Below are 24,129 nucleotides of genomic sequence, written 5' to 3' on the forward strand. Positions count from 1 at the left end.
AAGGTGGAAAGGTCCTAAACAACTCTCGGGCCCACCTGGTTCTTGTGTATGGCGATAATCTGAATAGGTGCCCAGACCCTGTTAGGACTTTTCACTGCCTGACTCTACAAGCGACCGAATTTCCACCAACAGAGTTGCTGTCCCAATCTGTGAGAGGAAGGGGGGGGGGGGGGGAGAATAGGTAGGCAGTAGCCTGTAGCCACAGAGGATCCAGGGTATGCAAACCTCGTGTGCCAGCATTGGGAGTGCCCCCCCCACCCCCTCACCCGCCACCAGAGACACATGGACCGGGATGAGTGTGTCATGCTTTTTTCCAGTTGAGGCTGAGGAGGGAGAGGGGGGGGGGGGGGGGGGACTGAAAAAAAAAAGCCCTTGTGCGCAGCCTTGTGTTCGCGCCAGTGTTGGCTTGGAGACCCGTCGGGTTGCCTGGATCGTCGTGCCTTGAAACCCTGGAAACCACTGAAGGATCAACCCTTGTCTGACCGCTGGTGCATCTGGCTGTACACTTTAGGAATGGCCTTAGTGAGGATGGATAATGATTTTGCAGTCTGTACTGTTCTTATCCAGGTTCCTGGTCCGTAGCGGAATGGAACAGGTCGCCACCCTCAAAGGTAAGTTCCAGTATGCGCTCCTGGACGTCTGGGTTGAACTTGGTTGCCCGTAGCCAGGCCATCCTCAGGTCAGTAACAATGCAAATGGCACAGCCTGAGATGTCCATGTGCGCCACCGTGGACTCCATAATGTCTTGCACTACAATCTTGGCCTCCGCCAGCCCTGCCTTGCAGCGTGCCTGGCACCAAAGCCTCTGGTTAACAGCGGCAAGCATAGCATCCGCATTAGATTGACGAAAATGAAGGGAAGCGTTGGAGTACATTTTCTTACCGTATGCTTCCAGGATCATCTCCTTACCCAGGAGCGCAGAGGCTGATGTAGCTGAAGACAATTGTGGCTTGGAGTACAGCGAAGCTGCAGCGATCACAGAGGAGTGTGGCTGAGAGTGTGCCGACAGCAAGAGGGTGTCCCCATCCATCTGCCTAAACTTGCCGTTGAGGCGCTTGTTTTGGCTAGTGCCACCACTTCTATTTGCATCGGAATCCCTGCTCTAGCCAAGGGGCTAGAGCCAGGACCTCTGCTAGGACCCCCGCCTCCGGTTGTTCCACCTCAGGCGGAGGAAGAAAGTATTTGGCCAATCCCGTGAGCTGCTCAAGGAAGGCCTTGGCCGACGCTGTGTCCACATACTACTACTCGTCCACCAAGGTGTCCTGCTGGTCCGGTGCAGCTGAAGGACTGCTTGGTGCCGGTGGCATACTGACAGAGGCTAGCGGCTTTTTAGGCAGCTGTGGTGCTGCCAAGACCGTTGGAAGCATGGGAACTGGCAAGGGCTGCACTGTGGGCAGAGCTGCTGGAACCACGGGCAGAGTGGTCATGGGTGCCGGTGGCAGGCCTGGAGGGAGCATGTCCATGATCACATCCTGAGGCCGATGCCCAACTGTGGAGACCATGAGGGTCAGAAACCTTTAAAATGAAATGGTCTTCACAGGCCAGTGGAGAGCTTGGAGGCGCAGGCATGGGTTGAGGGTTGAGACCTGGACACTCTGCCTTAATGTCTGCTGGGTGTATCTGCTCTGTGATGATGGGTATGCCTTAGGCCACATGCCCTTTGAAGGCCAGTCCCACCTGGAAACTCATTCCCCTACCTGTTCTCCAAAGGGGGATGTGTCCGGCAAGACACCATTTTATCTGGGCTGGCGGCCATCTTGTAGGGCTGCATGCCAGGTGCCCGTGTCGTGGTGCTTGCCGTGCTGGACTCGGCCTCTTCCAAGACTCTTGGCGGTTGAGGCCTACCCTGCACCTCAGGACGAGGCCTGGTAGGCGGATTGCCCTCGGCTGTTGCGCTGGTAGTGTCGTGTACAGGCGTCCCCACTAGGGCGTAGACCAGGTAATGAAAGCTTGTGGTCCATCAGTGACGTCACCAGTAGGATCTAGTGACCCCCTCTCGGCCAGGTGGCCGGTAGCTATAGCAGCCTCGGTACCCACCCTGGTAAAAGAACCTGAAAGGTCCCTTCCACTCGTGCACTTCCTGGGGAAGGAGTCGCCTTTGCAGGGTGCAGATAAAAAAGTGCCCCTGCCTTGGGCCTAGACTTGTGCTTGACAATTTCCTTTGAGTCCTCCAGCGGGGAACTTCAGAAGAGCTCCCTCCACCAAGCTAGCCTGTTCTTCAGAGTGTGCAGTGTCAGCACGTCACATGCGGTGTAGCTTTTCCAGTTGTGGTCAGGGCCAAGGCCACAGAGGCAGAGAGCATGGGGGTCGGATGTAGGGAAAAGCCCCTCACAGGCTGGACACCTGCTGAAGCCCGCCGATGTCGACGTGGCTCCAGAGGACAGATGCATCTGATTAAAGACAAGAAAGACGACCAAAAAAACAAAAAAAAAAAAAACTTTGAATCGATTGTGTCCTCCCACGTATTCCTCATGTTATGATAAATCGTTATCGGAAACATTCTCGGCAGAGGGCGTTGTGCTCAAGGTCGTGGCGTCGGTTATCCCTTGACGGACCCCGTACTCTGTCGACGTCACAGATGGTATAAATAGCTCGAGCCGCGCCTGTTGCTTCAGTTCCGTTTTTCCGATTGCTTCGCTATCGAGAACAGCGCGTGTGAGATTTTCTGTGAAGATGTCGTCTTCGACTCCTTGACACCCAAGACTGGGTTCAAGAAGTGCGTAGATTGTGGATCGAAAATGTCGATCATGGATCCCCACCGAGTTTGTCTCTTGTGTCTCGGTTCCAGTCACCGGACCGACGACTGAGGTTCCCGCCAATCCATGACCAAGAAAGCTCTTCGTGAGAGGAGAGGTAAACTGTCGGTGGGGAGGGAAGCCTCTGAGAAGGCTACGTCCAAAAAAAAAAAAAAAACAAAACAGAAGAAAGCGACTAATTCGAAGGAATCGGATCGCCATAGGCATTCAAAGAGATCTCGATCTAGGAGTAGAGACACTCTTCTTCGTCCAAAAAAATGAAGAGGAGACATAGATCTCCCTCATCATCATCTTCCGAGTCGACCGAAGAAATTAGATGTCCGAAAAAAAACGGATTCTCCCAGAAAATGGGAAGAATTTCGTAAAAAGATGGAGGTATTCGAGAATGCGGCCCGACCCCCTCGAATGAACCTAGGAAGAGCCATACCCCTAAGGTCGCTCCATTGGACGACAAAGGGAAGTCTAAGACTACCTTTGTAAAAACCGGTAGTGTCGAGGATACTCGAAAAACTCGAGTCGACGTAGAGGACTCTTCGAGAGTCGAGCACCTCTCCGGTGCCATATAAAAAACATAAGTCGTCGAAGGCTTCGATGACTTCATCTGCGTCGACTGTTTCGGCATCAAAACCAAAAATAACCTCGACGCCTGTATCGAAGTCATCGAAGATTCCTTCGACAACTTTGAAGGATTTTTCTATTCCTGCGACACGTATGGTAGAGGAAGAAAGAAGATTTACTCCGTTGCCCAGGTCAAGTCCATGTCCTCAATTTATGAGGACTCTGGCTCGAAGGAAGAGGAAGTTACTCCCTTTGGAGTTTCATATGGCATGAAACAAGTTCCTGAGGAACTCATTGATCAAGAGTCCAAAATGAGAGACCTGAGTGACACTCTACATTCTGCCAGTGGAATTGACACCTCCCCAGAATTAGAGTTTGCCAGACCTGATCCTGCAGAACATGCAGACTCAGGGTACAGGAGTCTTATGACCAGAGTAATTGAGTATATGGGTTGGGGTAACACTTCACCCGTTTTTGAACAAGATGACATGACGGATATAATTGTCAGAGGTCCTCAAAAAGATCCAGTTCTCCCCTTTCACAGGGCTCTTGAGAGGAGGGTGGAGAAAAACTGGGAAAAGCCTGAGAGCATTGCTGCTGCAGATAGTAATTTCCCCAAGAAATACAGACCAGCTGGTACAGATCCTGAATACTTAAACACGCATCCGACTCCAGAAAGTCTAGTTATTCAGGCAGCATCCACATCAAAGCAAACTCCATATCCCACTATCCCTCCAGATAGAGGGGATAAAAAAAGTTGATGCCTGGGCACGTAAAGATTTCACTTCAGGCAGTATGGCCCTTAAATCGACAAATGTCACCTGTACCCTGGCAAGGTTTACCCATACCCTGTGGGACTGTATTTCGGCGGCAGCTGAGCATATTCCGGAAGGCGAGGAAAGGGAAGGCTTCCTGAATATAGTCAGACGGGAAGGAGGCAATGGGGGAAGGTCTCTGGACTGGATACTGCTGATCATATCAGCAGATCCATGGCTGCAAGCATTGTGCTACGCAGATTTGCATGGTTGAGGAAGTCGGGGTTTGCACCAGACGTGCAAGCCAGACTCCTCAACATGCCCTTTGATGGCTCGAGGCGGTTTGGCAGTAAGGCTGATGAAAGCCTAGAAAAACTTCAGACCTCGAAAGCGGCAGCTAAATCGCTTAGTGCCTCCATGCGCCAGCCTCTAAAACCCTATTCCGGCTCATCTTCCTGGAGGGGTTGTTCTTTTCGTTACTACTCATTTGGTAGAGGAAGAGGACAGGCTTCCCAAAGGGGCAAAAGAAACTTCCCTCGTGGAGCACGAGGAAGAGGTGCAAAATCAGCCTCAGGAGCGGCATCTGTACCCTCAGCCACTCCTGCAGCCGCCTCCAAATCCCTCTGAGACCTTGTTGCACAAAAAACCAGTGGGAGGCAGGATCTCTCAGCATCTGAGGGAATGGTGAGCCATTACCACAGATGCTTGGGCACTGCAAACAGTAGCTCAAGGTTACTGTCTCCCCTTCCAAAAAAGGCCTCAGAATCATCCACCAGGAGCCAACTTTGTAAAAACTCCAGACCCACTCCTGTTGCAGGAAATTTTAACCCTGCTAGAGAGGTGCCATAGAACAGGTACCTGTAGCGTAGAGGAACAGGGGTTGGTACTCCTTATATTTTCTCATCCCAAAAAAGGATGGAGGACTGAGACCCATCTTTGACTTAAGAAACTTGAACAAGTTCCTCACGAAGGACAAGTTCAAGATGGTCACTCTTTCTCAGATCCGTTAGGCTCTCCAACTCCAAGATTGGTTGGTACCATTGGACCTTCAGGATGCTTACTTTCATGTGCCAATCCATCCAAAGCACAGAAAGTACCTGTGGTTCGCGATTGGCAACTCTCATTATCAGTTTCGGGTTCTGCCATTCAGGTTGACCTCCACCCCGAGGGTTTTCACCAACTGTTGGCAGTTGTGGCAGCGAGTCTCAGGAGAGGGGGTATTCACATCTACCCCTACCTGGACGACTGGTTAATCAGAGCAAGGATCATTTTGGCCATAATTGAATGCTACAGATTGGTGGGAAAAGACCCACCAGATGGGCTTTGAGTCCATTCTACAAGGGGAATGGCTACATCTGCGGTTCTAAAGAGGGGAGTTCCGGCAGCAGATATTTGTTCAGCTGCAACTTGGAAAACAATGCATACTTTTATCAAGCATTACTGCTTGGATACTGCCTCCTCCAATTAAGGGTTATTTGCCAAGGCAGTTCTGCATTCTGTCTATGAAAACTGTAATTCGTACTCCCACCTCCAAAATTGCCACTGCTATGGGAGTCTATCGTAAGATGAGGAATACGTGGGAGGACACAATCCATTCGAAGAACAAGTTACTTACCAACTGTAACGTTCTTTCGACTGGATGTTCCTCCCACGTATTCCTCATCGACCCTCCCATCCTACCCCGCAGTACAGTTTACGTTTTCTTACACTTTCCTCTCACGAAGAATGCATCTGTCATGGGGCACGCCTGGGTGATCCTCTTATATTTTCATCGAAAAAACAGAACTGAAGCAACAGGCGCGGCTCGAGCTATTTATACCATCGGTGACGTCGACAGAGTACGGAGTCCGTCGAGGGACAATCAACGCCACAACCTCGAGCACAGCGCCCTCTGGCGAGAATTTTATTTCCCCGAAGCAGTGAAGCTGGAGATAACGATTTATCATAAGATGAGGAATACGTGGGAGGAACATCCAGTCAAAAGAACGTTACAGTTGGTAAGTAACTTTTTCTTCTCTGGGGAAGAGTGAGTGGAATTACTAGGCCGGAGGCCTAACCCAGGAGCGCTGGTGAAAGCGGTCAGTTCCAGTAGACGCGGAAAAGGGGACTGGGAGTGGCGCCAGTGGGCGGAGTCAGGGGAGCACATGGTCCCAGGGCCGTGCCCCGAGCACCTCTACATTTAAAGGGGTAGAAGTTTTTTTCTGGTGAAAAGGGTTCCGTCTCCTGTCTCTACCAAGGGACGCCCAAACAATATAGAGGAAAGGAGACGGGACGTAGGAGTACAGTGTACACCAAGCTACAACCTATGAGGGACAACCAATAGCAAAGTCAATGATTTAGAAGAGTGCCTTTAGGGAGCCAGTACAATCAAAGTCTTTTGGACAAGGTCTATAGTTCTGATGCACTTCTTGGATAAAAGTCTTGCAAAGTTAGAGTTCAGAAAAATCACTTGTAGGAACACAAGCTGTTAAGGGAGTTGAAATCAACTCCAAGTAAGCAGGTGTGAATCTCAAGTGAGACAGCACAACTTAAAGGCAAGAAGTTAAGTACCCCGCCAGCCCCCCCACCACCCCAAAGCCTGAAAAATTAGCTTTGGTTAGATGAAAAGGGTCTAGTTGGATTTTGTCTTGTCACAGCCAAGCAGGCCTTGATTCCTTAGCTTTAGTCATGGGGACAAGAGGGGGGGACTTCTGTGGCGGTACTCCGGATGGTCGTCGGCAGCTACAGGTTTCCTTCGTTTCAGCTGCACTTTGCGGTTTCAGCGCTTCGCAAACAGCACTGATGCAGAACGATTGACACCGGTCGGACTTTCCTTACTCCCTCGGTCCTGCACTCTGAGTGGACTCTGGATCGGGATTTCTTGACTTGTTTTGTTAAAGCATTCCAGGAGACAAAGGGACTCTCCCTCACATCCTGTCCTTCCAGACACTGGAGCCAGGGGCGGACTTCAGGGCTGAAGCCCAACAAAGGCAAGACAAACAAAGGGCTCAAACCTGTCTCAATGCAGCGTAAAAGTTAAGACCTCAAACTGAAAATAGCGAAAAAAGAAGACCGGGGCGAGGGCCATTTTGACAAAATGGTCACCCATGGGTGATATACTGCAGCTGAGGGTTCGGCCTGCAGTAGAAAAGCACAATGGTAGGAAAAATTCAAAAACTGCCACCAGCCATCTAAAGTAGGGAGGCCAACATAAAAATGTTTTAGGAATGTAGGATACGGAGGTACTAGGTAACCCCTCCCCCCAGCACTCCACATAAGATGGGGTGTGCTGGACCTACAAAGAGAAAAAGTAAATGAAGTCCATTTCACTTTACTGTTCTTGGGAACGGTACACAAGAAAAGGTGTTTAAACCTTATGAGGAATCTAAATGATTTCTGTGACACTACACTGAAGGTGCTGTGCGTTACCATACAAAAAGCAGATGTCCATGTGTCTGAGAAACTCCAAGAACAGTGAAATAGATCCAAATGAGGTCAAACACGAGCGAGAAAAAGGTCTCCCTCACGGATTAAAATTAAAAAGTCCCAAGTCCAGCAAAAGAGCTGGGGTTCTCCAAGGTTGAAGGGAATTAGCACAGAAATTAGAATTCTCCCCAACAGGGCGCAAAGATCATTTTCAATGCAGGATTTGCTTAGTCGAGGTGCTTAGGGATCTGTTGCAGACAGCTTTCAGCGTCTCTGGTGGGGGTCGAGGGGGGGCAGCAGGATTGCCCTTCACTCCCAAAGCTGGCACACGAGGTTCGCAGACCCTGGATCCTCTCAGTGGCCACGGCTACCGCCTACCTATCCCCCTCTCTCCTCTGCTCTGCTCCCACAGATTGGGACAGCAACTCTGTTGGCGGAAATTCGGTCGCTTGTAGAGTCAGGCAGGGAAAAGTCCCAGCAGGGTCTGGGCACCTATTCACAGATTATCTCAGTCCTCCTCTACAGAGATTGAAGAAGTGTTGCAATAGGAGTCCCCACGGTCATGCTGCAACAGGTGATCTTCAATGGACGAACAAAGGGCAGGACCAGCACAGCTTCTATCATGCAAGAAGACTGAAATCACAGGAGCAGGCATCTGTTCCCATAAATTGAAGATCCTCCAAGTTCCAAGTGCATTCTTAGAACAGGGACTGCTCAACCAAGGTAGCCCAGGAGAGAGCTTGTCACTCCAGTTTGGTCCAAGGACACTTCAGAAGGCTCCGATTCTTGAGCAGGGGCCGGGCAGGTTATTTCCACCAGTCCAGGAGTCGAAGCACTAACATAGGCCTTCTTGAGATCAGGAGAGAGGAACAGGGATCCATCAATACTTTGCTGGAGGCAATGCTGGTCAGCTGCAACAGTTGTCCTTGGGTGTTCAGAGGGCTGCACTTCTTAGTAGTGGCTTGGCTCCAATGATGCTCTGTCTAATGGCTGCAGGAGTCCTTTTCTCCAGGATTTGTGGACTGGAGATGCCACCAAGTCCACCAATCAATGATGTGTACGATTCAAACTGGCAGGGACTGTCCAATCATGGACAGCCTCTGCCTGGATGTTGGGCTTGGTCTAGACAGACCTTAGCCCCACATCCGGTCACACACTTTGTCCAGGAAAAGTCTTTCCATATATAATAATTCGGTTTCTGGGGCAGGAAGGCCAAAGTACAGGCGAATATATTGTGGCATTGCCATTTTAGAGTATATTGTACTCATTTGGAATTACACGCTAAAACGTCAAACTCCACAAGTAAAAGTCAAAAACAAGGTAGGCAATACATACAAAAGGAAATGTTATAAGGATACATGTTAGAAGGATACAAAGTATCCAACCACCACTCCATGAGGATGCTTTTCTGCATTTACTGTTCTGTCCCAATTTTAGGCGTTTCTCCCTCTATCCAGGTATCACAATTCTATGTATTTCTGCATTTACTGTTGTGTCCCAGTCTTGGGCTCAGACCCCCCACTGCCCCTTCCCTCACTACCCCAGTTGCACCTTCCAAACATGTATGATCTCTCAATCAAGGGTGCATCCTACCCACAAGATGGACACCATGCCCCACAACGCCCAAATGAGAAATGGCCGCTGGTGCGCCACTCAACCACAAACTTCTCCAATGCACAACCCAACACTCCACCTCGTCACGCAGTCCATTACTCCCACTAAAACGCAGAGGTATACACCTCCCCCCCTTGCTCAACCACCCCTGCTCCAACCTCCAGAGAGATCTCGCTCTACACAAGCCAGAGCGGCACGTTGAAGAGAGTAAGTTGAAAACATGGCCCCCCCTGAGCATCCTGCACTGCCCTCCTACCCAGTAGCACCAACGCTCCTAACTATGCCTTCGCTACCTCCGCACTTGTGCCCAAACATCACCTCTCCCGAACAATCTGCGACCCCGGCTCACACTTCCTTTCTCTTAGTGCAGCAAGGGCAGCACTGGCCAAAACCCCGACATCAACAGCGCAGCCCCAACAGGCCCCACTTAGCATCACCTGTGCTCCACCCCAGACCCCAATCCTTGCCCCCTCGCTATAGCACCCAAACCTACCCTCCGGCTCTCAACCTAGTCTTAGCACCATTGCCCCCTCTAGCATCCCTCCTCCCTATGCCCACCACATGCCACCTCTTTCCTCAACCCGCCGCCACCATTTTCTCCCACCTCGACCCTGGAAAGCTCATACCGTCCAGCACTTCACACCAAATTTCATCAACGCCAGGTCAGTCTCTAAAAACAAATGTAATATCTTTGACCATCTCGGACGAAAACCCAGATATCCTTTTCATCACAGAGACCTGGTCCTCCCCCCCCCCCCCCCCGACTGCTATGAACCCAATGCACACAAAGACGCTCCCCCCACGGCTACAACCAGACTCTTCAGAATAAATCAAGAAGAGGTGGGAGACTAGCAATCCTACATAACCAACCATTTCCTCTACTAATCAAGGACATCTTAACCAGCACCACAGATTACATATCCCTTCTTGTAAAACTCCAACTCTCCCCCTTCACTTCCCACTGCTACCTACTCATTTACATACCACCCTGGTTACAACAAATACTTTGCAGACACTGAGCGCTGCCCTGACAACTATCTTGAACCTACATCCAGCATTCCCCATCCTAGGCGATTTCAACATCTAGTTTGACTCCCCTTCAAACCACATCACCCACTCAGACAACCTAGAAGCTGTCAACCAGACGATATTTCTCTGCCCACCCACACCTTTGACGTGGTCTTCAGTGCCACAGACATATCCACACTGCCCCCAAGATTGACAGATCACCGAGGAGTCTTCTCTGTACCACTTGCAACCGCGGGACACACCCAACCACCAACCTCTACACCTCTCAACCACTCTGGAATAAAGTCATTATCACCCCATATCTAGCCAGCTCCCTCCTCGACTCACTCCCAGCACTCCCTCCAAGAAGGCCCCCGCACACACCCATTAACTGGTCACTGACTCTCCAGCACCCTCATACTGACAAAACGGCCCTCTCAGAGATCAGGCCCCACATCCAGGTGGTACACCACCAAGCTCAAATATCTAAAAACCCTCATGCACCGCCTGGAACAGACAATGAGAACCAACCCAACCGCTCAAAATAAAATGGCCCTAGTAAGACTAAAAGAGACTCACAGATCGAACATCATAAAAACTCAAAAAAGCATTCTATGAGAGCGGAGTCTTGAACTTTTGCAACCCAAGAAAGGAACTGCATAGAATCGTCCGAATTCAAATCGCCAGGTTGCTCAACCCTATTCTCCCCCCCGCCCCAAACTCCCAATCCCTATGTGATGCCTTATCACAACATGAACAGACATTCTGCCATCATTTCTAAAATACGAAAAATGCCCCCGCCCACCTCCCATTCCCTGGCCAACTCCCTCCTGATGTAAACCTTCGCCTCTTTCTCTTCAATCTGACACCAAGAGTTCCTATCACTCCTAGCACAAAGTCGCCCATCAGGATCCACAAGGACCCTTGCCACCCGCACTCTTCAAAAACGTAAGCAAAACCTGTGCAGGCAGGATCGCATGCTCAATCCTTAACCACTCCCCAACACCCGGCATCTTCCTGGAAGCCTTACAAACCTCCTACATCAAACCCCTCAAACCTACGCTCTACCGACTCCTTCCCCAGAACTACCAGCCAATTTTTGACACACGCTTCCTGGCCAAACACGTCGATCGCACAGCACACAAGCAACACAGCCATTTCACTGAAGCGAACAACTTCCTTGACCCTGCCCAATCTGGATTCACAGCCGTCTGAGGAACGGAGTCATCCTTAGTGTCCACCTGGGATGACCTAAAAAGAACAGCTGTACTCTGTCTCCTTGATACCACTAACCACACCATTCTCCTAGACAGGCTACTCTTTAGGAACCAGACACTGCCCTCACTGGATCTCCTCCATCTCCAATCGCTTGAAAATCATGCTCCTCCACCTCTGCATCCTGCCCAGTACTGAATGGAGTCCCCACAGATCATCCCCATCTCACCTATTTGAACCCACTCCCTGCACTAATCCAGTCACATTCTCACCTGCTACAACTACGTAGATAGCCAGATCCTTAAAATCGCCAGGCTCCACCTGCCCAGATCGGTCATGCACCTCGGATATGGACCCCTGGATGACTATCAACCACCTGAACCTCAAGCCTGGGAAAACAAATCTTTGTTGGTGGGAAAACGGTGCTCCCCCCCCCCCCCCAACCGATCCCCTGGCCTCACTCTAGGAGTAGAACCCACCCCCGCCCCCGAGCCCCTCAGCAACCTCAACCTCAGTGGAAAAACCTTGGATGCACACTGGACGCCGATTTATTCCTCTCCCAACACCAACTCTGTATCCAGAACATGTTTCTCCAACCTACGCAACCTCTGGCTTACCTTCTCATTCCTCACCTATCTTCACTGATTCTCTGCCATCATCTCCATGATCCTCTACTGCTCAAGAGTATGCAAACAACCTTTATCTAGGAGCACTGGGATTCAAGCCAATGAAACTGCAAAAAATTGAAAATGCTGCGGCCCGCCTGCTCATTGGCCTCCCTCCCAGAGACCACATCAGCCCTACGTTTAAGAGTCCTCCACTGGCTCCCTATTGGTCAATGAGCCACCTTCAAAGCCATGTGCATCACTCATCGTGCCATCCACAACACTGGCCCCGAAATTCCTCCAAGACAAACTCACTTGCTACCGCCCCTTCAGGGCACGGCAATCTAGCCCAGCATCCCTCCTAGTTGTCCCCCATTACAAATGCACCAAACTGGGTGGATCCTCCTTCTCCATCCAAGTTCCTACCATCTGGAACTCTGGTATTCAGAAAGGCCCTCAAACACAGACTCTTTCCATCCGCTTGAAATAATCTTGCACTCTATGCTGGGATTGACCCACGCACAGAAGCACTGCCCCAAACCAGACAGAACACCTATCCCCCCCAATCTACCACTGATGCACTCTGCTCCCCCCTCAACCCCAGAACGTCCATCACCCCACTGCCCCAACCCTCTAGGCTCCCTCCAACTGTTCAGGCTCTTAATCTAGGGAGTCCTCAGCTGGTGAGACCAGCCAATTGCATTGGACCTAGGAAAGTGACATTGAAGATGAACTCCAAATGGGAAAATGGCGCTATATAAAAGACAAACAATACAATGTGTGATGCCTTAAGAGTAATATAATTCCTTTTAAGGGGGACAGGGTCGCTCCTCGGTACGGAGTTTCAAGGATTAATCAATTTCCCCATAAGGATAAGAAAAAGCAGAGGGCTCTACTTTCCATCAAATTGTCAGGTCAGGAAGCAGACAATAGCAAAAATACAGGGTCTATGGGAGGAAAGCAGAAAAAGCTAATCTTTCCCAACACTGATGTACGCTACAGTAAACAGAAAAACCTGACTGAGGTTAACAGCCCACTACCAGTGGTAGCCTAATGGTCTCAACAGTGCCCACAAAATAAATTAGTTCAGCAGGCAGGGGTGAAGCTGAAGGCTTCATTTACTTCAAAATAAAGAGAAATATGCTGTGGGTCCTCCTGAAATCTACGGTAGGTAAATGCAAACCCCCCAAAAAAGGGTATATCCCACTAGAAACAGGGACCATCCAAACACCATTTAGCCAAACTGAATTGCCTGCTACAGCAACTCATTCCATCTTACAGTGCACAAGTTGCAGCTCTATCACCTCCCCAATTGATCCAGCACCACCAACACACCGCAATATTCTGCTGCATCTTTTTCTTCTCTCCTTGAAGGTGTTGACACCGTTCTTCTTCTTCCTCGACTCTTGATTCCAAATCATGCAGAATCTCCTCTAGTTCTTGCTTTTTGGCAGCCAGGCGGGCTCTCATCTCCTCCGCTTCAGCGCACAGCTCAGTCTCAGCCTGAAGCTGCTCCTGCAGTGCATTCTTCTCAGCTGCCAACTGTAACCAACACAAGAAAAGTGGGTTAGCACTACAACCTTAACCCAGAAGGACTTGTTCTCGCTATCAAGTGGCTGCCACTCCAGCCAAACAGCCAAGCTCACAATGAAAGCAATGCTCAGTATCAGTACTCAATTTGGAGCATTTTTTCTTTAAATCAAAACTCTTAAGACCTATAGATTATCAATAGCACTTTCATCTGCTATCGAATTGTTCCTGATCCACACTTCCAACTGTTCGGCCCTTCTTAGTGGGTGCGTTTGCAAAGAATTTCCCTGCACTCACCTGCGACTGCTCCGTCTCCAAATCTTTAATTTTCTGTTCTGTGGCCAACTGGCGCTCCATAACTTTTTGCAGCTCCTCATCTTTAGCCATCATTTCTTCCTCCTGTCGGCTCACCTGTAACAGAGGCTTCACCTGAGGGGATTCAGAAATAATTAATGAGATTCATGTCAAAGTAGGATGAAACCAACAACCAATGGAATATACAAAGCCTCAAGCATCCTTGGCTCGCAAACAATGAGACAGCAACAGTTACTTCAGAGACAGTTCTAAAGAAAATCTGAAGTGCATAAAAACCCATAGACTTCTGTAGTAAAGACTAGCACCCCCTGATCCTCTCCCTTCTTCAGTGTGTTAGGGTGGTCTAGAGGTGACACTGCCACACCAGACTCTCCATAACTAAAACTAGCAATACTGGTATGACCTACAGCCAAGCAATGAGAGTATATAGAATCTGTGACATGGCTTCTTCTCAGTAGGACGGATGGTCTGGATGCTCAGAATAATGGGGATGTCAGGTTTGCAATTTGGTGGTGGCGACGAATTGACCGGATTGATGCACTGCCACTGAAAATCATAGCCATGAAGTCAATGCACTTGTAATGGAGGCCATGGAAGCAATTACAGTGGGATACCAGAGCAACTGCCTGCTCAACTTGCAACAGGTAGCACTGGGTGCAGTTAGGCAAGGTTTGTATGCAGTACCCTTTGGGACGACTACACAACTCCGACTACAGGTATAGGCAACCCAACCTTTGGTATAAGCTTGTACTACACAGTATTGGTAGTGTGTTGAGCAGCCAGGCTCATCTCAAGAGGGGAAAATGTGAGTTGTAGCAGAGTTACAAAGATTCACAGTTACTGGTTTTCAAATAACCTCTTAAATTAATTGTTGATGCAAGAAACCTTGAGTTTATCAGTCAGTTATAAAGCCTTCTTCAGAAGGGAGCAATAGAATAGTAACACAAAAATATGACAATGCATTACTTACCGTAAAAGCATTTCTGATGGTTGCATCTGCTTAGATTCACATGCTGTGCATAGGTCCGACATCCAGTGGTCACTGCGGAGTATTGCATTTTGTTTTTCGTAGTCGAAAAGAGGACGTCAACAAGGCGTATCTGTAACACTATCCCTATAGTGACGTGCAGTGTACCCACAATCCCTCACGCGTCGAGGTCCCTCTGTATTTTTTCTGCCCTGAGGGAGCCTTCTAGACGCGAGTACAGAAAAGAGATGTAAAAGGATGTCTATGTTCCTTCCATCCAAGCGGGGAGGAAGGGTGGGCGCATGTGAATCTAAGCAGATACAACCATCAGAAATGCTTTTACGGTAAGTAATGCATGGTCTTCTGATGTTTGTTAATCTGCTTAGAATCACATGCTGTGCATAGACTAGCGAGCAGTACCCGGAGTTGGAGGTGGGTTGTGAGAAGGAACAGTAGAGAAAAAGGGGTCTTAATACTGCTTGTCCCACCTGGGAATCAGCTCTAGAGTGGGCATCTAGACAGTAATGTTTTGTAAAGATGTGTACAGAACTCCAGGTTGCCGCTTTGCAGATGGACTCGAGGGGAACATTTGCAATGAATGCTATGGATGCCCCAGTGCCACGAGTAGAGTGTGCACTTGGCTTGAAGGGTAGTTCTCTCTTAGCAAGAGTATAACAGAGTAATGCATTGAACAATCCATCTAGATTTAGTGGACTTTGATACTGCATCTCCTTCTCTTCCTGCTGCCATGAGACAAAGAACTGATTAGTCTTTCTCAGTGGTCTAGTTCTTTCCATATACAACATGACAGCTCTGCGCACATCAAGTGTATGCAGGCTTTTTTCTCCTAGATTTGAAGGGTTTTGAAAGAACGTTGGTAGTTCTATTGACTGGTTGACATGGAATTTCGAGATGAATTTCGGTGCAAACCTCGGGTGTGTGCGTAGAACCACCTTTTTATCTCTGAACCGTTACAAAGTGGTCTAGAACAGAAAGAGCCTGTAGTTCACTTACTCTCCTAATGGAGGTGATAGCTATTAGAAAAGCAGTCTTAAGAGTGAGGTCTTTAAGAGTTGCCTTGTGCATGGGTTCAAAGGGTGAACCCATGAGCCTGGTGAGTACCACATTTAGGTCCCAGCCGGGAGCTGGGTTTGCTATTGGAGGGTGTATTCTTTTTACCCCCTCCATGAAGGCTTTAATCACTGGGACTTTCCACCATGACACTGAGTTGGGAAGTGGTGTATGCAGAAAGCGCCGCTAGGTGGACTTTAATAGAATTGAATACTAGACCTGAGTCCAGCAAATGGGTCAGGTACAGGACAATTTGTGTGGAAAGCCAGTCAACGGGGTTGATGCTTCTTCCTCTACACCAGATGACAAATCTCTTCCATTTGCTAGAACAACAGTGACGAGTGTTAGGTTTTCTAGCTTCCCTGAGGATGTCCATGCACCTTTGTGGAAGTTGTAAATGTCCAAATTCTATGATCTCAGGAGCCAGGCTGCTAAGTTCATGGTTTGAGGGCATGGATGCAGTGTCCTGTGACAGCATGTTGTACGGGCAGGGCAGTTTCACTGGTGGAGACAGATATCTCCATCAGATGAGGGAACCATGGTTGCCGGGCCCACATAGGGGCCACTAGTATCATGGTGGTTTGTTCCCGGTGCATCTTGTGCACAATCCTGTTGAGAAGGGGAGTCGGGGGGGGGAAAAGCGTAAACAAATTTCCCTGACCATGGAATCGATAGACTGTTCCCCTTGGACTGGTTCTGAGGGTACCTGGAGGTGTAATCTTGGCATTGTGAGTTCTCCAGAGTTGCGAACAGGTCTATTTCTGGGAAACCCCAGTGTGTGAAGACGAAGACGATGTCTTCGTGTAACCGCCATTCGTACTCTGCGGGCAGGGGGAAATCTCTGCTGAGTTCGTCTGCTAGCAGATTGAGTTCCCCTGGTACATGTTGTGACAGTAGGAACATGTGTCTGAGAGCCCACTTCCAGATGTTTTGGGACAGCTTGGACAGTCCTGGAGAGTGGGTTCCCCCTAGTTTGTTGAGGTAGTACATGGCTGTGGTGCTGTCCGTGAGGACCATCACCGTTTTTCCTTGTATGTGTTCCTGGAAGGCTTTCAGTGCCTTGAACACCGCCAGTAACTCCAGTAGATTTATGTGCTTGGATGCTACGCTCGGAGTCCACACTCCGTGAGCAGTCTGATGGGATAGGTGAGCCCCCCCCATCCTGTGAGGGATGCGTCTGTGGTTAGAGTGGCTTCCACTGCGGGTGTGGCAAAAGGTTTCCCTATTAACAGGTTTTCCTTGGTCCACCACATTAGAGAGAACCAAGGCCTGCGAGACCACCACTAGATCATCCCGTTGTCCGCTGGCCTGACACCACTGGCTGTTAAGCCACTCTTGCATTGGGCGCATGCGCAGGCGCGCTTGACGTACCAAATAAATAAATGACGCCATCATTCCTAGCAAGCGCATTGCTTTGCGTACCGTAACCTCTCAACCTGCCACATATTGGGGGATCTGAAGCAGCATGTTTTGGACCATCTCGTTGAAGGGGAAGACGAGGCCGTCCTTTGTTCGAATTAGAGCCCTAGGAATTGTTTGATCTGGCTGGGGTCTAAGCTGGACTTCTTCTCGTTGATGGAGAAGCCCAGTTGGAACAAAAGGTCTAGTCTTTTGGATATTGGAGAAGCATGTTTCGTAAGAATCCCCATGAGCCAATCGTCGATGTAAGGGTATACTGGGATGGACAACCTGGGCAGATGGGCCGCTGCCACTGCCAGTACTTTCGCGAATACCCTTGGTGCTGGTGCTATCCCAAAGGGTAGCACTCTGAACTGGTAGTGTTTGTTCTCTATCATGAACCTGAGGTATTTTCTGTGCGCTGGCAACATTAAAATATGAACTTATGCATCTTTCATGTCCAGTGTTGTCATGAAATCCCCTTGTGATACCAACGGGATAACTTCCTGTAAGGTTACCATGCAAAACTTTTGGGGCTTGACAAATTTGTTCGCTGGGCGCAGATCTAATACAGGGCGCATGGTTAGGTCCTTTTTGGGTACAAGGAAGTACACTGAATAAATACCTTCCGTTACCTGAGATAGAGGCACGACCTCTATAGCTCCTTTTTCCAGTAGCTGTTCCACTTCCTGTAGAAGGATGGCGAGGTGTTCTGGTGTCATGCGTCGTCCCCGTGGGGGTTTGTATGTTGGGGAACTGTTGAACTCTATACAGTAGCCGCGGGCTATGGTTGATAGTACCCAACAGTCTGATGTTATTCCCTCCCATGCTTGAAGAAACTATGTTAGCCGGCCCCCAACCGGCGATGCATGGGAGGGGACCCGAATCTTCGGGTCATTTGCTGTTATTGGCCTGGGAGGCTCTAGGGGTAGAGCCCCGACCTCTCCCCTTGCCACTGCGTTGGCCTCTCTGATTGTACTGGCCGCTATTACCCTGGTTAGAGGACCAGTTGTTGGCAGAGTATTGTTGTTGATTTTGCTGCTGGCGTTGGCCACGAAAAAAGCGCTTATTGCCATAGCCGCGTCTATTAGGGGGCCTAGAAATCTGGTCAAGGGTCTTGATTGCGTCAAACTCCTTTTTAGCATTTTCTAGAGCCTCATCAACTGCCTTACCAAAGAGATTGGTATCCTCTATAGGTTTGTTGATCACGGAAGCCTGTGTTTCAGGTTTAAACCCTGAATTGCGCAGCCAGACATGGCGTTTGAGGAGTATCCCTTGGACTAGGGAACGCCCAGCAGTCTCTGCAGCATCTAAAGTGTTTTTAACCATGCTTTGGTTCACTAGTGTCCCTTCCGTGATTGTGGCCAAAAGGCGTGTACGCAGGGGTTCTGGTGCCTCTTCAGCGTTGCTACGTAGCTTGCTCCACAGTGTGTCTGCGTAGCTTGCTAGTAAGGAGTTATTAGCGATCCTTGCTGAGAAAGCGGCGGAAGCCGAGATTCTTTCTCCCAGGGCATACAGCTTTTTCCCCTCCTTTTCCCCTCCTTGTCTGGTGGTGCCTCGCTGGTGGACAGTGGCACCCCTGCTCTCTTCCTTGTATTTGTTACTACAAGGGAGTCTGGTACGGAGTGGCCCCTGACGTACAAAGGGTCAGAAGGAGGAAATTAGTGTCTTCTGCCTGGAAACGCTTTGACCTCTCCCACAACGTCGAAGAAAGGTTTCCGTCGCCGGCTGAACAGCCTTCTGGTAGGCCAGGAGTCCCTCTAGATGAAGGGGGCAGTTCCTGGCTCCCCTTCGGCTTTTTCGGCGTGTCTTTAGCCCTTTGCGCGGTATTCGACGTGTCTTTCGTTGTCCGCTTATGGCTATCGGCGGAAACAATCCTCGCTAGGCTCTCGACAAGTAAATTGTTGTGGAGGTTTCTGGTCTCGACGTTACTGGCGTTGCGTGTTGTACTGCGACGGGCGCTCTTACACGGAGCGTTACGTCGGATGGTTTGGGGGTAGCGCCTTTATCTGTAGAAAGCCCAGTCGCTGGTCGCGGCTGCGTTTGCGAGTGGGGCTTTAGACTCTTACGGTCTGAGGTAGACGCAGGGGTGCCCTGCGTCTCCTTCGGCGCTGATGGATTCTTCGTCTTCGACGAAGAGCCGTGGGTTGTGTGCTTATGGGAGTGAGTCCTTTGTGCGTCCTTGTCGCCGGGGTGTTCATCCCCATTAGCAGGGCGTGAGCCGAGCCCGTCTGGGCCGGAGACGGACATCAAGGAGCGTGAGCGCTCCCTCGAGAGGTTTAAGACTTAACGGACGTCATGTTATCACCTTCCTTGTCACTTTCCGCGACGGCGGCGGGTGAGGAATCGGACTTCGACATGGCGTAGGCCGCCCACCTCTTGACTCTACGTTCTTTTAGAGTTTTGGGTTTAAGAAGCCGACAAGCCGCGCAGCAGTTTTCTTTATGATCGAGGGGCAAGCAACGATTACAGCGTTTATGCTTGTCCTTCCAGGTGTACTTGCCCTTGCAGCGCGGGCAAAACCTAAAGGGTGTCCTCTCCATAGCTGAGGCAATAATTTGTGGTGTTAACAACCCCGAGGGAAAGGGAGGGGAAAAAGAAAGGCATTCTCAAAGAGAAACAAGATAGTTCCACCCCCACTCTCCCTACTGTATGTTGGCCAGCGAGGCCAGGCCACGTGTTCGGCAGCGCCGAAGGATCTCCTCCGTCGAAGGTCTTGTTAGAAACAGCTTCGCAGCTACGTCGAGGGATCAATGTGTTAATTTAATAAGTCAGGACCAAGGTCCAGGAAATATGTTTTGCAATGTCTCTCGAGGAGCTCCGCGTAAAGGTGACCAAAAGCTGGGTGGAAAAAAACAACCTGAGGGACCTCGACACGTGAGGGATTGTGGGTACACCGCACGTCACTATAGGGATAGTGTTACAGACACGCCTTGTCGACGTCCCCTTTTCGACTACGAAAAACCAAATGCAATACTCCGCAGTGACCACTGGATGTCGGACCTATGCACTGCATGTGATTCTAAGCAGATTAACAAACATCAGAAACTTCAATACTGTACACTCAGTTTCTAAATCAGTAAGGTCCCTTTTGGGATGGCCCACAGACAACACCCACAGGGGACTTCAATAACTAGGGTGCTGCAGACATTAATATTTTACTGTTGGCATTTGGAGTACTCTTAAAAAAGGGAAAAAGGTAAAGGTTATTAGAACAAGAGACCACAAATATTCTAAAGCAGGCAAGTACTTTTAGATTTTACTAGATGAGTCATTCAGTTCAATAGGCTAAGCCAATTTCAATGGGCAAAAGTCTTTTAAAGGATGAATCACTTCTGGTAAGTAAATGGAAAAGTCTTTGCACAAGTTCTTAGGAGTCTTTGATGGAAAGAATCAAATGTAGGGTCACAAGCTGATTAGACTTGCGAGTTGCAGAAGTGGCAAGTACTCTACAGTAAGAGATAAGTAGTCTAAGACTTTTTACAGTACCTTTAAAGATGAATAGCAAGATGCAGCAGATTACTTCTGTTCCTGTGCAGCTCTGCAGGTCTCACTGTTCCTGGGCCTCAGTCATGGGGACAAGAGAGAGGACGTCGGGGGACTCCTGCAATGCACTGGGAGTCAAAACTCGCAACCGGCAAACTTCACTTTCAGTGGCTGTTTAGCATTTCAGCTCCTGGCTGTCGAGATGGACTTTCCTTGCTTCTGGGGTCCCGCACTCTTGAGGGGGCTCAGGATTGGCCAGTCCTGCTTCTTGGGAGTCCAGAGGATCTTCCAAAAGCTCTAGGCCAGCTTACAAGCAACACACACAATCTGGTGTTCTCTCCCTGGCTATGCAGTTTCCAGCAGCAACTCTGGAAATTCAACCAGCTCCGAGATGAATGTCCAGGTGGCTTACTTTGGAGTTGATTGGTCCCACCAACTCAAAAGGGAGAAGTCGTCCGTGCATGTGCTTCTCAGTCGATGCGAACATGCCATTTCGGCACTGCAGCAGGGCTTCACCCTGCAAACCAACAGTCCAGGAGTTGCAGCAGGCGTCCTCTTCAAGTTCTTCTTCGGTTCCTTCGCCCAGTGGTAGACTCTGCCTTCCAAGCCAAAAGACTCCTTTTATTCAGTTCTCTCCCATTCATTCCAGCCCAGCTGTCAATCACCCAGAAGGGTGGCTGTCCTTGCCAGACAGTCAGCCAGCCAATCATCATAGAGTGCATTTGGTCTCCTAGGAGACCAAGCACAGGGAGTTTCGGGCACCTCCCTCACTTCCTGCCTACCCCAGACACTTGGAGCCAGAGGCGGGTTTCACTCGTGAATCCCGCCAAAGGCAAAATTAACAAAGACCAAACCTGGTTTGACATGCAGAGTAAATCTCAAGGAACTTTCCACAAAGAAATGGCGAAAAAAGACCAGGTGCCATTTTGACAAAGATGGCTCCCGTGGGTGCTTTACTGTAGCAGTGAATGCAGCCCGCGGTAAAAGCACACCATGGTAGTTCAAACGAAACCACTGCCACCAGCCCTTCAGTGTGAAAAGGGTAACATAAAAAATGTTACATGAGAAACTAGACAAAGGGGATTCTAGGTAACCCCTCCAGCACTCTATTGTAAGATAGGGTGTGCTGGGCTCAGAAAGTTACAAGGGTAAGTAAAGTCAATTTCACTTTACTGCTCTTGGAAACAGTAGTTTATCCAAGAGAAGGTATTTAAACCTTTGGGAAATCTGAAAGACTTCCCTGTGCCACTGCACTGAAGGTGCTGTGTGACAATGTAAAAGAAACAGGTTAAAATTCACATTAAAATACACGAGAGTGGGAAAAAGGGTCTCTCTCCAGGTTAAAGAAATCAAGTCCTCAAAATCCAGCAAAGTTGATGGGGGTCTCTAAGGTGGAGGGAATTGGCACATTTCTGAGAATTCTCCCTAACAGCAGTTAACTGCAATGGGCAGCAGAAATTCATAGCTTGGATATCCAGCATTTCTTCATGCAGAGTGCAGAATAATTTCAGTAATTTACTTCTGTTGGAGTAACAACCAATTTAAAACTGATAACAAAATGCTTATCCAGTGGGCAAGTGCAGGAAGAAAGGTTCAATCCTCCCATGCTAACATGTAAGAAGCTTTGAGAATGCAAGAAGCATCTCCCTGGACTAGTACTCTGCAAACCTAACTGGCTTATATACCAGGTGTTCAAGCCGACTTCACAATCATTTCACTTTTTCCAATATAAACTGAACAACGCATGTCACATCCGAAAGAGAGAGACCCTGTTCAAGATACTTTGTCCACCACCTCAGGGTGGTTCTCATTTTGACTTTGGTTCATTATTGTGGATGTGCTTGGTAACACAAGAATGTGGAGACTGCCCCACTGTATTTGGCACATAAGATCGCACTGGCTTTGAGGTGTCTGACCAGGGAGGGTCTTATGATGTAAACAGGCCTGATCAGAAGCTTTAATGTCAGCAAATATAGTCTTAAATGGTTGTGTGGTGTTCTACAACCAGCAAGATCATCCATTTTCTGGAAGGTTAGCCTAAGAAATTACCAATCCGATGGGAGTACTTCTTTGAACATAGTGATTAATCAGTTACAAGGTGCATTTCCCCTTAGTTACAATTCAGGCAGCTCCTGCGGCACTGCTCTGCTAGCAACACGGGTCGGAATATCCCAGTGAACCCGTGTGTGGGGGTGAAGGGGCAGTATGGGACAGACGTGTGTAAGCATTTTTTTTTCGTTGTGGGTTATTTGCTTGTTTTTTATGCAGTGGCTGCTATGTCAAGCATGGCATATGTAAATGAATTGCAAACGTTGCTTGGAGAGACAGTCATTCTTCCTGAGGTGGGTGGCCATGGGAGCCAAGCAACAAACTAATCGGCCTTGTAGCTGAACAGCAATATCATGAAATATAGGGCTACCTCCAATACTGAGTTGGAAGAATCTGCATTTCCCCCCCATGAATGAGAACGGGTGTCTGCACTAGTATGTACAGGACATCACCCTGTTTTCAAAGCTGGTAGGAAGTTGGAACAAATTATATATTGCACTGATCCATAATGCCAAAAGTGGATGGTTCTAAAAATAATTTTAATTCTGCAACCCCTGGGATTGCACAGCATTATTTTCTAGGTAGAAACTGGTCTGAACCGTGGCGAACCAAAACTCCCATCGCGGGCCCCCTAGACACTAGGACTCCGACATGTCACATAGTTACGTTGTGTAGAACAAGCTGTGGAACAAGCTGTGGAACAGTTCCAGGTCTCAACTCAGAAAAGTGACATCGGCAGCACAGTAGCCAAACTTTGAGCTGGTAAGCCACAGGACGGTGCCGGGGCACTTCTTCGCAGGGTACCGAGCAGAATTCAGGCATGGATGTTGCCTCCACTCCAAGGGCCGCAGCTCCGTCGCTGGACAGGTCATCGGTCTCCATGCAGGTCTGGCAGCTGGACAGAAGTCTTTGCTCCATCAGGTTTCTCCAGGATCTCTGAGTGGGTAAGGGGCCCTCTTATCCCAAAAGCCAGGTAAGAACAAACTCCCACTAGGCAATAGTAGACATAGCCCCGACACACCCTAGCAGTGGTCCAATCAGGAACACTGGCGGGAATACTCATGCATATGACACTTAAACCAGTTTGTGGATTGGGACCAGACGGTCCCAGCCACATCCTGCCAGCAAAAACACACAGCCCTCCAGTAGCCCACCAAAAGCCTCGGCTTTTTGGGGCACTGTGTCCATAGAAGGATTTTCCTGGCCGCACAGGCCAGGAAAGCAGCTAAAAGACAAAACGGCCAAAGGACAAGCAAAATAAATCGAGCCATGGCATGTTTGGTCACTAGCCAGTTAGAAGCCAAACGCGGCAAGGCTAAAACGAAAAGCACCCACAAAAAATAATGGTTAAGAGTCACTGCTGCCACCAGGCTGTCCATTTAGCACACCTAGAGTAA

At 49.2% G+C, this 24,129-nt stretch overlaps 1 protein-coding gene across 2 annotated transcripts in view; it reads right to left on the reverse strand.

The window, feature by feature from the left end:
- MYH9 (myosin heavy chain 9) overlaps positions 1–24,129 on the reverse strand; it is a 500,061-nt gene that overhangs the window by 160,262 nt on the left and 315,670 nt on the right. For both annotated transcript variants that reach the window (XM_069654373.1, XM_069654374.1), the window contains exons 21-22: positions 13,744–13,875; positions 13,252–13,458 (exon numbers count right to left, since the gene is read on the reverse strand). In XM_069654373.1, the coding sequence (XP_069510474.1) occupies positions 13,252–13,458; positions 13,744–13,875 (339 nt within the window). The remainder of the gene's footprint in view (positions 1–13,251; positions 13,459–13,743; positions 13,876–24,129) is intronic.

This window comes from Ambystoma mexicanum, chromosome 3q, assembly GCF_040938575.1.
Source record: "Ambystoma mexicanum isolate Mex_15411 chromosome 3q, UKY_AmexF1_1, whole genome shotgun sequence".
In the NCBI taxonomy this organism is placed as follows: Eukaryota; Metazoa; Chordata; class Amphibia; order Caudata; family Ambystomatidae; genus Ambystoma; species Ambystoma mexicanum.